The sequence below is a fragment of the Malaclemys terrapin genome, chromosome 1 (assembly GCF_027887155.1).
Source record: "Malaclemys terrapin pileata isolate rMalTer1 chromosome 1, rMalTer1.hap1, whole genome shotgun sequence".
NCBI classification, from domain to species: Eukaryota; Metazoa; Chordata; order Testudines; family Emydidae; genus Malaclemys; species Malaclemys terrapin.
The window spans coordinates 42,037,120-42,053,144 of NC_071505.1; the positions used below are offsets into that span (position 1 = coordinate 42,037,120).

A 16,025-nucleotide genomic window follows, 5' to 3' on the forward strand; every position below is an offset into this window, starting at 1 on the left:
GAATTCCAGAGAAGTTGTGAAACTCCTCACAATGTAAAAAGGTTTATCAAAGCCTTTGGAGTTTGATCCCGCACAAAAGAAAGAGGTAGACAAATATTTTTTCTGACATTTTCCAGGCTTTGTTAGGCAAAAGAGGAAGAAATTCAATGCTGAACTTTAAAGAGGGTAGTACAAAGGATTTTTTTAAGCCTACAAAGTAAAGTGACTGACAGTGTATTTTCCAAATCTCTTCCCCAGGCTCTTATTAAGGAATCCATAAATATGTCAATATGTGGAAGAGCACCTCAAGGTAAATGCATTATAAATTAAATCACACAGACATTTTCAAATAGCATTAAAAGTTGGCAGCCTGACTTAAATGCACAAAAGCAAGAATATTCAAAGTTAAGACTGAACTTCTGCCTTTCATCCCATCCTGTTGGAAGTACACTTGGTTGGCATATAGGAGAATCCTTGATTTGAAGTTCTCTCCTGGGTTTATTTTTCTCCTCATCTTTACATCTACTTCTATACTTTCAATGGCATCTAAAAAAATCCCTTTTGCCTCATTGAAATGTGTTAACTAGATACAAAGAAACCAACAAATGTACACTGTTATGTAAAGGACAGCTATACCTTGCAAGCAGTGGGGGCAGGGAGTCTTTAAAAAGTACTGAACCAGTAATTTATAGAGTATATCCCAAAGCACACAACTCTACCTTATCCCCACCTACACACACAGCTAAAAAATGAGAAGTTTTTAGAGCAAGTGCACGTGGAATTCTCACAATGAAGCCACGTAGTTATTTAGCACAGGTGTTTCTATAGATGTAATATAAGAAAATGAATGGTATTCATCAGTTCTGGCTTCCAACCAGAACAGTTCAGTGGTGCTATAAGAACACTAGGCTGTAATATAACATGTTGTGCCTTCCTTCACACTTTTCCCCACACTTGGAATAGACTCCACCATGGATGGGTAGGCTTCTGAAAATCCACCTGCCTATGAAGCAATCTAGCTATATCAAATCTGTATGAACAGGCTTTATACCCACTACTCTGCCTGATTTGGAACAAGGACTTGAACCTGGGTCTCCTATGCCCCAAGTGAGTGACCTTGGCTATTGGCTGTTCTTGTGGTGGTGATGGTGGTAGAGGGGGTCTCTCGGTCTCTCTTCCTTCCCCCCTTACACATACAGAAATTCCATCCTAGACCTGAAAACCTTTTGTCAAAACTGATACATTACCATGAAAAGTTTGTTTTGATCAATTGGCATTTTCTCACAAAAAACATTTGGTCAAAAAATTCCTGACCATCTCTATTCCCTTATACCTTTAGAGCCTGAATCAAAGCCCACTGAAGTTAATGGAAAAACTCTCATTGACTTCAGTGGGCTTTGGATCAGGCCCATAGATAGAAAGCGCCTTGAACAGGAACCCTATCAGTGGTTTGGTACAATTTATGTAGGGTAGATGTTCATGTAGAGCTCAATCACACAAGGTACTGAGTACCCTCAACTCCCATTGACTCCAAAGGGAACTGAGACCACTCACTACCTGGCAGGATCAGGATTTTCACACATTGTAGAAATACAAATAATTTAATAAAACATAACAAAAATTCCATTCACTTCAGAAAAATATGATGCATGGCCAAACCAACCTCAGCACTAAAAGAAAAGCTAAGCGGGGACTTAAAGTTATTATAAAATTAGATATTTTTTCTTTCTAGACCCACAAGGTCAATACCTGCTTGGACAATAGATTTCTCTTCTGCTGTGATTTCTCAGAATTCACAGTCACCACAGAACTCTGCTGGACCACAGACTCAGCCTACCTGGGGTCAGGTAAGCGGTGGTTTTGGTATGTATTTTCTCCAAAGTGTCTTTCTAGACATTATCACTTATCCTGTACGAGATTATGATGATGATAATTAATAATAAAATGGAAAAAGCTAATGCAGTGGCCACGAGGCTGTGACATGGTAGAACAAGTATGATAAAGTAAATAACTCACTAAAGTGCATGTGGTGGACATTGACAGAGGTTTATAAATGCTTTGGGTGCCTGATTTGCTATATCACTGCTGGTCAGATGCTGTGCTGAGGTGATGACGATCTGTTGAAGTGTGAATATTCCACTAGGATCACAATGGAATATGGCTAAACAATGGTACATTGGGCATGACGAGAAGAATATTTTCTCTGATATACTTGTATCTAAAGTAGCAAAGAGGCCGTTAAAAGATGCAGCGTCAAATTCCCTTTCCTTCACCCATGGAAAATTTGTTCATTTTTCAGACCAAGCTCATTGCTAGATGAGACGGTAGTTGCTTTTTCTAGAAAATACTATTGTTAAGGCACAGACATAGTAGTCTTCATAAGATCAAGAATATTTTCCAGATTTTTTTAATAGACTGAATTGCTTCATTTTTATTTTATCCTGAAAAAACAAGTTCCCAAGAAACTACTGATTACTGTGGATTTTTTAATTTTTGAGTATTTATGCATCTTAAACCTGAAGGATCAATTTTCATAGAAAAAAATTTGTTCCACTTTAAGCCACTCTCTTTTAGTCCAAAAGATTTGAAATACTCACAAATCATGGAAATTGAGTCTTTGCTTAGAAACAGATGTGTCAAGGATTTATTACTATTAAGCATATCAGGCAGATGTTTAGTGCTATGCGAGCGAGACATATTAATCTGATTTCGTATTTTTGAAATAAACTAAGCAGTCCTAACTTTGTTCTCTATAACTGGAAGGCCTTTAGGTATCCAAGCCTGAAGACTTTATTCACAGCAATACAGTAATTTAATAGCAGTTTAAATCTGGATTCACTCTGTTACACATTATTCACAATTTTAATCTACTTCACCATAGGCTAATTGGCAAGATACAGATAAAACATATTATATTCTCACCTTTTCAACCCATCATCTTGTCATTGTTACTCTGGGGCCTGTATTTTGAACAGACAGGAATAGTACCCTGCACGCTGGTGTGTCTTGTGGTATTTCTAAAATTAAGTATGCAGTTGGGAGTTAAATTAAGGTCTGACCTCGTACAACTGTAACATAAGCAGACTCCACCCCACAGAAAAGTATTACGCATGACTTCTCTAGAATCTTATCAAAAGTAACATGAGGTCTGACTGGTATAATAAGATAATCTGTGCCTTGATTGGTTCAAACAGCTCTCATTAAGAAAATAAATGATCTGCCAACTTAGACTCGCTAGCTGTATTAACAAAATTTAGTAACATATATACATATAGTTAAAAAGAAATAAAAACAAGAAAGGTTTAGCTGTTGTATAAATATTTAGTCTTCTACAGCGACAGATCTTGTCACATCACTATATGTCACCAAATAGCTCCCAATCTCTCACTATTCAAACTTTTGTACACGTGGTGAACCTGATGTGATGCCAAGATTTACAGATTCCATGATAGCGAGTCCTAGTTTTTTACTAGATTTTAATAATTTCCATTTTAACACAGAAGCTGGAGACACAGCATCATAGTCAATATTGACAAGTCTGACCAAGAAGCTCTGAGTAATGCCATCAAGGACATTAGTATCTAGCAAGTTAAATCACAGCCACAGTGTGTCCGGGTTTTTTTTTTTTTTATTATCTGTGTTTTTTTATTATCCATGTAGTGAGTGAGGCACAAGTACCTAAACTAAACTCATCCCAGATTAGAGACAAGGACCACAAGCTTGCAGTATCTCTGCCTTTTTTTTTTAACCACTCTGATCAAATGAATTTTATTAGATTTTAAACTGAGGCTGAGACAAATTGTCATACCTCCATTGCCCCATCTTCATATGTGTTTGTACGGTATAAAGCACAATGGGGTCCCCATTCTAAACAGGGACTCCGGGCACTACTGCACTATAGAAAAGTTCATAGAAGCAGCTAAAATATGAGATTCCTGATTTTTCCCGTTGAAGTTTCTTAAACTAAACATCTCCCATGTAGAAGCTAGGCCAGCTATCTTTCATGTAGTTGGGCAGCACTGCAAAATTATATTCAGATATACTATGAAAAATAGAGTGAAGCATAATGAATGGATGAAGTGAGTAGTGAGTTAGTTAAGTGAGGAAGCAAAGTTAGTTGTTTTTTCTTTGTCTGTCCTTAGTAACCAAGTTTATAGTGGCAACTAATCCAGAATAACTGATTTGAACTTGTTACCAACACTATTTACATCAAAATTATTGCTGCGGGGACACCTGCAGTATCATTCTGGACTGAAAATCTTAAACAATTCTTTTCCATGTTCTCAGCAGTGTATTTTGATGTATTCCAAATATATGTAAATAATGCTTTGATTCATTAGCTAATATGATAACTATCAAACTGTAGGTGTCACTATGTGCTTCCAAAAAACATATAAAACACTTTTCAGAGACATAAAATGTTATTAATGTCCTATACTGCACAGAGAATGCACCTGCCATAAACACACATCCCTACCACCCTGAAGGCCCTGATCTAGGTAAAAGAAAATCACCCACTGGTTGCAAAGGCCTTTGGATCAAGTCCTAAGAGCTAGGCTTGGATCTCACTGAAGTCAGTGGAAAAACGCTCATTGACTTCATTGGGACCAAGAATTGGCCCCATATATCCAGTCATCACAACAGAGAAAGCTTGGAAGGCAGTTCTGTTGTTCACCAAAAATTATGTATTGCATTGGAGATGGCGGGGGGAGGGGATACTTAATTTTCCATGTTTCTTTCACTGTTACAAAGGGTGGGTCTTGAAAATCACCAAAAATGTGTTACATAAATTATGGACAGCCCTGGACTCCAGTGGCACATGTCAAGGAGCAGCCCAAGGGAAGAGCCGTCCACTGAGCGTCGACCGCTGACATAGGGTTACCATATTTCAGCAAGCAAAAAAGAGGATGGGAGGAGCCCCGCCCTAGCCCCTCCCACTTCCCACCCCCCCCCCAGAACCCCCAACCCTCCCCCCGTTCCTTGTCCCCTGACTGCCCCCTCCTGGGACCCCTGCCCCTAACTGCCCCCCAGGACTCCACTCCCTATCTAAGCCTCCCTGCCTCTTGTCCCCTGACTGCCCCAACCCTTATCCACACCCCCACCCCCAGACAGACCCCTGGGACTCCCACGCCCCATCCAACCACTCCCCACCCCCTGACAGCCCCCCCCAGAACTCCCAACCCATCTAAACCCCTCTGCTCCCTGTCCCCTGACTTCTCCGATCCCTCTCCCCACTCCTGCCCCCTGACAGCTCCCCCCCAGAACTCCCAGTCCCCCACCCCCCCGCTCCTTGTCCCCTGACTGCCCCCTCCTGGGACCCCTGTTCCTAACTGCCCTCCAGGACCCTACCCCCTACCTGTACCCTGACTGCCCAAAACTTTCTCCACTCCCCCCAAAAAGCCCCCCCACCCGTTTCTTGACTGCCCCCTCCAGAACCTCCCTGCCCCCTGGCCCCCTTACCCTGCTGCTCAGAACAGGGTGTTGGGCTCTGTGCCAGCCAGACACGTGGCTGCGGTCCCCAGCACAACAAAACCCGGTCCCTGGCCCTGCACAGTGCTGCCGGACCGGGCTGCAGGGGAGAGCTGCCCTTGTATCAGCACAAAGTGCTCTCGCTCCCGTTTTGCTACGCTGCATGGCAGAAACCGCTCCCAGTTGCAAAAGGGGAGGGCTGCACTTTGTGCTGAGACACTTGCTCAGAATGCAGGGCGGAGCTCCTCTCCAGCTGCTCCGGAGTCCAGCCCGGGACTTCCCTGCAGCCCTCCCAGCCGCTCGCTCTGCTCTGCCGGGGGAGGGGGGAAATCCCGGACATTTTGAGTGCTTTACAAATTCCCCCGGACGCTATTTTTAGCACAAAAAGGAGGACATGTCCGGGTAAATCCGGACGAATGGTAACCCTAGCTGACAGCCCTGGAAATACAGTCCTAGATGTACTTCAGTAGGTCCCCAGTGACTGGTGGCGGGGAGACAGAGGACTGACCGCTTACAGAACCACATAATCACTTTACTCTCTGAGATTGTCAGTGTAACTGGCACTCCGGAGATGGGTGCAAGTGGAGATCCCCTCTCCTGCAGTGTGTTCACCGGGCTAAGGGCGTGTTCGTGGTGCTGGGGGATGAGACCCCCCGTCACGCAGCGTGTCGAGGGGCTGGGGGCCAAGATTCCCCGTCACACGGAGCGTCCGGGGCTGGCAGAAGCTGGCTCACTCCAGAGCCCCCAGCAGGCCCCATTCTCGCTTCATGACACCTTGATAGTGTAATTTCGTGGGCGGGAGGTCAGCCCTTCTGCCGCTGTGACTCCCCCTCCATCCGCCAGAGGGCGCCAGACACAGGCGCAGCGCTGTACAAGCCGCTCACGGGCTCGCCCGCTGAGCTCAGGTAGCGCATGCTCATTTTGCTACCGATTCTCTTGCGCTGAGAGCATGCGCATTCCTCATGCTCTCCAATCCTCCATTCCCGCGCCCGCCCCTGCGAGTACCTTACCTCATACGCACGCGCACTCAGCCACAGAACTCCCCCAGCCTCGCTCTCAGGCGCGGCCTGGCGCATGCGGCCTTCATCTTCCACCGGCTTGTCCTCTAACCAACAGCCAAAGCCTCGCTGATATTACGAGGCGCATGCGCGTTTTTGCTCCGTCCTAGGCGGTTGGAATAGGTGCTGTGCCGCTTGTCCGCAGCCATGGCCGGGGCGCTGAAGAAGGTGAGGGCCGGGGTCAGGGGCTTCTCCTTCACCGCCACGCCCGGGGCTGCTGGCCTCGGGCCACTGGCTCCCTGGGGCAGGGCAGGGCAGCCTGGCGGGGACTGATGGTGGTGGGCCTGGTAAAACTCCCCCCTCCGCTTCAGAGAGCAGCCAAGGCTCCCCGGGACACGCCGAGCAGCCAGCGCTGGCAACCCCTGCCGCGGAGAGCCCCGCGGGTGCTGGCCGCTCGCTTTGCTTTGGGAGCCGAGCCGAGCAATAGCCCGTATGGAAGCCGGGAAAAAACGCGTTAATTCTACCGACTGCTTAACGTGAGCTGCCCCCCCCGCGCTTCTCGGCCTGTTTGTCGTGCACCCGTCGCTGTGCTGGCTGCGGCCCGGTCTGCGCTACGGCTCTATAGCGGGGTAATTATGTTGCTAGGGGTGTGGATTTTGAGTGACTTAGTTATACTGACCTAACCCCTTATGTAGACAGCGCTATGTGGGCAGGCGAGCTTCTCCCATCGACATAGCTACGGCCTCTTGGAGAGGTGGATTAAGTATGCGGATGGGAGAAGTGCAGCTGCAATGCTGCAAGTGAAGCAAGCCCTAAGTAAAGGGAAATGGAGGCTCTTTGCCCCCAGCCCTCTGGATTTGTGTGATTTTTTTTTTTCTGACCCTTAATGCCAAATGTTGTAATTCCCAATATATGCTTCAGTTCAGCTGACGTTATGAGTCAATAGTGTGTGTTATAGCAAGACTTGAAATAAATAAATTGGCTTACTAAATGTGTTCTGTTTGTGCAGACCACTGGGCTCATGGGAATAGCTGTATCTGAGACTCCTCACGAGGTATGTTTCAAGTATATTTTAATATCTAATTGACAGACTGCAAATCAGAGTATTCACTTGTTTTGCTTGATTTGTGTATATTTTAAGTATCTTACGATCCTACAGGGAGCACAGTTATCTGAAATCCAAAACTTGACTAGCTCCAAAACGTTCAGTTTGATGGAGAATATTGGATACGGTCTGGAAAGGTTTACTTTTAAAACTAAAAAAGGCAGATGTTTTTTGTTCTATAAATATAAAAATTTGACTTAGTAGTTGCTTCTTAGAAACAATTAATTTCTAAAATCACTTACAGTAAGGCTTTTTTCTGAGCAAACATGAAGTAGTAATTATTTTTCTCTGTAGAGCCCTAAAATGGTGAAAAGAACAGTGTAACTTGTACGATGGAGTGCAACTATTTAGGTTTGGTGGCTTGTAAAGTTAATTACTATTCTGCATGCAGATTTTCCCAGATCAAATAATAGATTCTGCAGCCCCATACTAATGTTTCTGTAAAATTTAATACCTGATCTACGGGGCAGGAGCGGTGTCTAGATCAGGGGTCGGCAGCCTTTAATTTATTCGCTTTAATTTAAGGTTTCACGTTACGGTCATACGTTTTAATGTGTTTTTTAGAAAGTCTCTTCTAAGTCTATATATTATATAACTAAACTATTGTTGTATTGTAAAATAAACAAGGTTTTCGAAATGTTTAAGAAGCTTCATTTAAAATTAAATTAAAATGTTGATCTTACGCCGCTGGCCCGCTCAGCCCGCTGCTGGTCTGAGGTTCTGTTCACCTAGGCCGGCAGCGGGCTGAGCGGGGCCTGCAGCCGGGACCCCGGCTGGCAAGGGGCCGGCAGCCAGAACCCCAGACCGGCAGTGGGGCTGAGCGGCTCAGTCCACTGCTGCTCAGGGGTTCTATCGGCCGGCTCCTGCCAGCCGGGATCCCGGCTGCTGGACCCGCTCAGCCCGCTGCCGGCCTGGGGTCCCGGCCCTGCCCACATACAATTGGTACCTACCTTCTCCCTGGTTCTGGCCCATTCTCTTCCTCTCTCTCTCTGCACTGAGCTGAGGGTGGGAGTGCACTGAGCACAGGGCTGGGGGTGAAGGAGTAGGCTGCGGGTTGGGGTGTAGGGTCTAGCCGGGAGCTGGAATGAGGGAGGGGGCTCAGGGTTGGGGCAGGAGGTTTGGGTGTGGAGCGCTTACCTGGGCAGTTCCCATTTGGTGTGAGGGGTGCAGGTGGGAATGTGGGGGGTGCAAGAGTCAGGGCAGAGGGCTGGGGGCATGTGAGGGGGTTGCAGGTGTCAGGGCATGGAGTGTGGGGGGCCTGGGTATGTGTGGGGGTGCCAGAGTCAGGACTGGAGTCATGGAGGGGGGTGAAGGAGTCATGGAGGGGTGTGTGTGTGTGAGAGGGGGATACAGGGCTCAGGGCAGGGGCCTGGCAGGTGTGCGGGGCTGCAGGACTCAGGGCCAAGGGCTGGGTGTATGTGAGGTGGGGTCAGGGCAGAGGGCTGGGGTTGTGGGGTGCTCACGGCAGGGGGCTGGAGGGGATATGTCCCACTTCCACCCCCCCTTCGCCAAGGCCCTGTCCCCGCTTCTTCTCTGCCTCCGTGGGGAGCAGAGAGTACACTGACTCTGCTCCTCCTCCATCCCCTCCCTTGCAAGGGCCATCAGCTGATCAGCCTGCAGGGAGGGAGGGACTGAGAGGAGGAGGAGGGGCAGGATCCCAGCACACTGCAGGAAGATGCAGGGGAACCGGCAGGACCAAGCTTCTGCCCCCTGCACCCGCCGGGGGGTGGGGGAGAGCGGAGAAGAGTGGGCTGGGCAGGATTTTTAATGGCACGCTGCAGCCTGCCATTAAAAATCGGCTCCCGTCTTTGGCACACGTGCCATACATTGCTGACCCCTGGTCTAGATTGTAAACTCTTTGGAACAGGGACCCATATTTTGTTAGGTTTGTATAGTGCCTAGTGCAGTGGGACCTTGGCTCAAGACACAAGCTTTTTTTATTAAATACAGAAAGTAGGATTTAAGTGGTTCCAAGTAGTAACAGACAGAACAAAGTAAGTCACCAAGCAAAATAAAATAAAACACGCAAGTCTATGTCTAATCAAACTGAATACAGCTAAGATCCTCACCAGTTCCAGAATGCTCCCTTTTGCAAACTAATCTCCTTTTAGCCTGGGTCCAGCAATCACTCACTCCCCTTGCAGTCACTGTCCTTTGTTCCAGTTTCTTCCAAGTATACTGGGGGGTGGAGAGGCTCTCTCATTAGCCAGCTGAAGGAAAAATGGAGGGTTCTCCCATGGGCTTAAATAGACTTTCTTTTTGTGGGTGGAGACCCCTCCCCTCTCCCATGCAAAGTCCAGCTTCAAGATGGAGTTTTGGAGTCACCTGGGCAAGTCACATGTCCATGCATGACTGAGTTCCTTACCAGCCAAGACACGAGCTCCTAGGCATCACTGTAATACAAAGAATAAATCTCTTGATAATTCTCACTGGCACTCCTAAGGAAGTAGCTTCCTAGTTCATCTAGGACAGAGGTTCCCAATGTGTGGGATGCACCCCCCGGGGGGATGCAGTGGCCTGGACCAGCCCCATGGGTTGGGGGGGAGATAGCAACACTCAGCTCTTCCTGGCCCCCAGCTGCAAGCTCCGCTCCTGGTCCTGCCCAGGCCCCCCAGTCTGCCCACGCGTCCTCAGCTGCCCCCAGCCTTGGCTCCCTTATCCTGTCTGCTTTCCCCCTCTCCCAGAGCATCGGCCCCGCTCCTGGCTGCGGGGGGGGAGGGCAGGCAGGGGAAAGAGGGAGTGCAAGGTAAAAGTTTGGGGGCCACTGATCCAGGACATAAGATTTTCCACTAATGCATTTGAAAGGACTCTTAGATTGTTTAATATCACAGCAATCCCATATCTCTCTCTGAAACATTGAAATATTCAGACTACACAATAATCCCACTAGGGCGAGATCATGCCAGTGTCACTGCTACTGTTGCTTGGAAAGAATTAACAGGAGTATAAAACTCTTTTATAAAGAGCCATATCTACAGGGCTGTCTTACAACTTTTATGACAGTAAATTTAGGGCTGCAATTAACCCCTTGATCTTAACAGGCTATTTTCCTTCTCTTCTCCTACTGTTGTCTGTATAATTCTGCTCCTGCTCCTTGCCCTTACCTCCAGTTTCCCACTCCTATTCCTTCCGCTCAGAATTTACTCTATTGGTTCCACTATCCACCTTCTCCTACTACAGCCCGATATCATCTGTTTCCCAGCTGCTGTGAATTTTTAACTAATCCCTGAAGTTTCTTAAAAACATGCTGAGGGTGTTTATTCAAATCCACAGACTTTTCTACAGATGAATGTAAATGAAATCATCCTAATGTCGGCACCGGTAATAGGTGCCCTTTTTAATGGATTCGGGAGGGGTGAGGAAGGTGGCTATATCTTTGGTTTTGATTATTTGCTTTTTTTCTTTAAGGCTTTGTGCCGATTAACATCTCTGAGATAGATTAAGGGCCAGATCTTGAGAACAGATTAAAACATTCACAGCACAGTTCATCAGGAAAGTAGTCAAGAAGATTAGCAAGGTAGTTTTATACTCTACAGATGATTCCAAACTGGAACCCCGAATTGAAACACATCGTGGCCCAAACCCAGGTCAGAATTCTGCACTCAGACCCAGCGACTTTATTGGTATAGCCAGTGTGAATTTGAATGCTGTAGTTCTCTATATTTTATTTTGTGGGCTTGTTGATTATTTAAATATTTAACAGTCATTTATTATTTACACACTTCCACATGTCTTCCAATCATTTCAGCACCTGAGGATACTGTATACAAAAATTCTCACTGCTCTGCAGGACATCCCCAAAGATGCAGCATATAGGAAATACACTGAACAGATTGTAAATGAGCGGTTTAACATGGTAAAAACAGTAAGTATAGCACTACTTGTAAATATTTTATATGCAAAGTTTGTACAGCAAAGACTATAGTATTCTCAAAATCTCAGTTTATCTTCAGAGAACATATAGAAGTTATCTGTTTCAGAGAGATGATAAAGGTCACATACTCTTTCTGATTACATAAACTACTACTCCTTTGTGTATTTAACTAGAAAATAGCAATGGTGTCTCATCACTGATTTCTGCTAAAAATAGAAATAGAAAGTAGTTATCTGAAGATTTGCAGAATAGCAGACTTCTGGGTATTTTATTTACACTCATTCACTCTTTTACCAAATGCACTATTTTAGCTCTTTCTTGCCATTCAGCATTTTTGAAACAATCACTTTTCTATTGGGCAGGGTCAAATAGCTCATTTTATTCTTGCTTTTGTTTGACTACAGTGACTTGTTGAAAGGATGAGTATCTTATTTCTCCAGAAAGCTATGATCACACTTTCTGTCCACAATCTGTGGTACAGCAGAATGCTATTTTTGCTTCTCTGTACATCTGAATTGCAATAAAATAACTTTTTTGGGGGTATTTCTCTTTATATTTTAATGAGACATTGCTTATAGCAGGAAAGAACAGTACAGGAATCATGTATTCCTGCAGTGTAAAATAGATTACCTTGAAGTTAACTCATTTGAGTGGTTACATTTAGGAAGAATTGAACACCATGTGATCTATTTTAAGTTCTGTCTTTGAGTTCTGTACTTGATATTTTAAAATAAAACTAAACATTTATTTTATTGTATCTGAATTCACAGGAACCTAATGTGCAAAAACTAGAAGACAAAATGAAAAGTGGTCAGATAGAAGAAGTGATAATGCAGGTAAAGTTGGATACTGTTTAAAAATGACTTTGCTGATGGGCAACAACTAGATACGAGTGCTTTCTTTGCTCTTCTGTGAAAAGAGAAATGACAAGCATTAAGAGTGTATTAAATATATAATAGCAGCATGCCTTTTTGAAGCTGTAACAATACAGACACACACAAATTCCCCCAGGAGTACAGAGTTAAAGAAAACCCTGTTTTTTTCTCTCTCTCTCTCTCTCTCTTCTCTTCTCTCCCCCACCCCCCCGAGCCCAGCCATGGCTCTCGCCCAGCCCAGATACTTGTGCCCCCTCCTTCCCCAGAGCCCAGCTGTGGGGTGCCCCCCAGCCCAGAAACCCCCAGAGCCCAGCTGTGGGGTGCCCCCCAGCCCAGAAACCCCCAGAGCCCAGCTGCAGAGCTCCCTCCCACCCAGATACTCTCTCACACATCCCCTCCCCCCCCGAGCCCTACTGTGGGGGCCCCCCAGCCTAGACACCTGCATAACCTAATCCCCAGAGCCCAGGGAGCCAGAGGGAGAAACAGCCTGATGTTGGGTCCTGGGCTTATGTGGAGTTTCTTGCACGCCACCTCCTTCCTTCAGGGCATGCTGGTAACTGCAGCTGCCAGGAACCTTCCAGCTCCTCCTCCCTCCCTACCCCAGCAGTGTCTTCTACTTGCAACAGTTCTGCAGTCCATTTCTGTGGTGGGGGGAAAAAAGGAAATTCAGCACTCTCAGTGTTAATTTCTGCACACATTCTGCATGCGCAGTGGCACAGAATTTCCCCAGGAGTATCTATCCTACCCATATACGAACCCTAAGAGGGATCCATGCTTGGCTTAGAGGAACAATGTTAGTGCTCAAGTACTCCTGTGGGCCAAAGAGGAGAAGTGTACTGCTTGAACAACTTTTCCTGCTTGTTACGTTCTCAGACTGCATGACCATGATGTGGGAGGGAAGGAAGACAGGCAGGTGGGTGGTTTAAAAAGAGGTGTCGGTCATTCTTTGCTCTTCAGTTAGGAAGCCCTTTTGCAGTGGGGTTGGGAGTATGGAATCTTTGCTAGTGCCCTCTCTTATGGGTGCCAGTCAGACAGGAAAGGTGACAGAGCAGCCCTTGGAGCCTGGAGTTTCTCTGTGAATTGTCCCTCCTCCTCCCCACAGATGTGGATTGAGTTGATCTGGTGGCTACATGGAGCTAAGAGCATTTCTGTCCTTGGAATGGCCTTGAACTTCTTTTAGGCAACCTGACATTCAGTTTGGGAACCAATATGCTGCAGTGTCACTTGGAGTGGGTGTTGAGTAATCTGATCTTGGGTTGGCAGGGTAAAGTATGTTTGTAATGAATGATCGTATTCATGCTATTTGGGGTTATATAACATAATTCTACAATTTGTTTTAATTTAGTTATAAATCGGCCTTAATTCAACATCTGATTAATCTCCTTTTACAAATTGATTGTAAATTCTTCAGGGCAGAGGAATCTTTTTGTTATGTTTGTATAGCACCTAGTATCTTGGAGCCCCCTAGGAATTACTGCAATACACATAAGAATTTACATTTTCTGCTTGCCTTTAAGAGAAGTTGGGTTGCTGCTATTCTGTTTTTATTCAGTTTTTTTCTCACTCATGTTCAACTAATCAAATTATTAATCTGCAAATTTCTTTTTAAAGTAGAGGTTATGTCACAAATAGATAACTCTTGTAAGAACATACTACTCATGACATGACTGTAGCTATAGGTAGGGCCCTACCAAATTCACGGCCATGGAAAACGTGTCACGGACCATGAAATCTGGTAGTCTTGTGCGCTTTCCCCCTATACTATACGGATTTGACGGGGAGACCAGCGTTTCTCAAACGGGTCCTGACCCAAAAAAGGTTGTGTGTGTGTGGGGGGGGAGGGGGGTGTCAAGATTATTTGCGGGGCAGGGGTGTCACAGTATTGCCACCCTTATTTCTATTCTACCTTCAGAGCTGGGCAGCCAGAGGGTGGTGGCTGTTGGCCGGGCACCCAGCTCTGAAGACAGTGCCCCGCCATAGCAGCGCAGTAGTAAGAGTGGCAATACCATACCATGCTATCCTTACTTCTGCACTGCTAGTGGCAGCGGCTCTGTCTTCAGAGCTGGGCTCCTGGCCAGCAGGCACTGCTCTCTGGCCGCCCAGCTCTGAAGGCAGTAGTAAGGGTAACAGTACCGCAACCCCTCTGCAATAACCTTGTGACTCCTCCCATAACTCCTTTCTGGGTCAGGACCCCTACAATTGAAACACCGTGAAATTTCAGATTTAAATGGTTGAAATAATGAAATTTACAATTTTTAAAATCCTATGATTGTGAAATTGACTAAAATGGACCATGAATTTGGTATGGCCCTAGCTATAAGGTAGGTAAAAATTTCTGCATTTTCTTCATTTACCTGCAGCGCCATTCTACTTACTCCTGTAAATTTGAACTCTATCATAATTACAGTGGGCTTCATTGACTGTTCGGAGATGAGAATAGATTTTATGGCTTTGCTTTGTGATCCATTGGCCCAATGACTGAATTGCTTGCAAAGCACTCTAGATGGAACTTTGGTATCCGAAGAGCTTGTAAATTCATAAAATATGTTCTCCAATTATAGATTAGTCAGACTTAGATCAATATCTCAGAATATAATTAAAATTAAAAATCTCTTGTATATTTTTATCAACAGGCTGAAAGTGAGCTCTCTCTGGCAAGAAAAATGGCACAGTGGAAACCATGGGAGCCTTTAGTTGAAGAACCTCCTACTGACCAATGGCGATGGCCAATATAATAGTCAGCGTTATGTCTGTAACTACTTGAGAATCGAAAAAAACACAATTAAATATTAGTATCATGTTACTGAAAATTGTTTGTCTTTAAATTAAAGAAAATAGCTTTTGTATATGATTTGTTTTGCCTCTATCTATTTACATTTAGCAGGATGTAAAGGTCCAGTCTGACTTTCTTGCAAAAATGCTTTGCTCAATAGCTTAACTAAGTTTTAGTAATCTGATTATTTTCTTTCCTGGCTTGCTGATTTAACAATATATTTTAGTAGAAACAGAAACTTTCTTCTGTGTAATTATCCTTCTTTTCTTGTCTGATCCACTTCTTGACATTTTATCAGCATGGAAGCAATTTTCATGTCTGACTCTGGATTGTGGCTACACTGAACTGGCTAAGGCAAGAAGAGGAAAGGGTGAACTGCCTTTTACACACACGCTTGATGATCAGCCATGGTGAGATAAATACAGATAAAACTGTGTGTCAGTTTTATACTTTTGATTAAATTGGTACATTTGTAAAGTTTTGGAAGTCACTCTGGGGGAAAAAGCAAATAATAAAAAACAAGTCTGCAACCAAAATTATATAACTACGTTTAGTAATTTTTGCCTCCATTAAAGTTCCACTACCCTTCCACGCGTGAATTTTGTTTGATAGTGTGCTGGTAATTTAAGGATTTGAGAATCACTGAAGATAATCCTAAGAGTATACAAATGCATCTATAACTCAGCTAATGCTGTGTTGGTTGTGAACTGGCATATAGCCTTCAGATAAAAGAACTTGACATTCATAATTGATAGTTTGGGCCAGACTGTTTTCCTATTTACTTAAATGGAAATAGATTAAGACCATTTGTGAAGAAAATATGTCAATGTGCTTAATAAACCTGTAGAGTTCAACATTGAAAAGCATAACAGTTAGAAATCACGGGATCAAAGCTGAGGCTATTTTTATTCATTCTTTCAGTACCATGATCCAAGTAATGCTTTCAAGTTTG

At 44.8% G+C, this 16,025-nt stretch overlaps 2 protein-coding genes across 13 annotated transcripts in view; one reads left to right on the plus strand and one right to left on the minus strand.

The window, feature by feature from the left end:
* ASB15 (ankyrin repeat and SOCS box containing 15) overlaps nt 1-7,449 on the minus strand; it is a 62,530-nt gene extending 55,081 nt beyond the window's left edge. For 7 of the 11 annotated variants that reach the window (XR_008444413.1, XR_008444414.1, XR_008444412.1 and 4 more), the window contains exon 1: nt 6,459-6,537. Coding sequence is in view for 1 of the 11 variants with exons in the window: in XM_054023026.1 (XP_053879001.1) it covers nt 6,459-6,524 (66 nt within the window). In the remaining 10 variants the exon portion in view is untranslated. Of the gene's footprint in view, nt 1-2,901; nt 3,283-6,458; nt 6,538-7,125 lie in introns of those variants that run through there. The other 4 variants (XR_008444420.1, XR_008444418.1, XR_008444419.1 and 1 more) reach the window with 3 other exon arrangements.
* Nucleotides 6,557-15,664, plus strand: NDUFA5 (NADH:ubiquinone oxidoreductase subunit A5). Of its 2 annotated transcripts, none has more exons than XM_054023077.1 (5): nt 6,557-6,674; nt 7,456-7,500; nt 11,300-11,416; nt 12,196-12,261; nt 14,934-15,664. In XM_054023077.1, the coding sequence occupies exons 1-5, from the start codon at nt 6,654-6,656 to the stop codon at nt 15,033-15,035; spliced, it is 351 nt and encodes a 116-aa protein (XP_053879052.1). In that variant the 5' UTR covers nt 6,557-6,653; the 3' UTR covers nt 15,036-15,664. The 2 variants fall into 2 exon arrangements, with proteins under 2 accessions (XP_053879052.1, XP_053879061.1); XM_054023086.1 differs by lacking the exon at nt 6,557-6,674 and adding an exon at nt 6,790-6,982.
* The last annotated feature ends 361 nt before the right edge of the window (nt 15,665-16,025 follow it).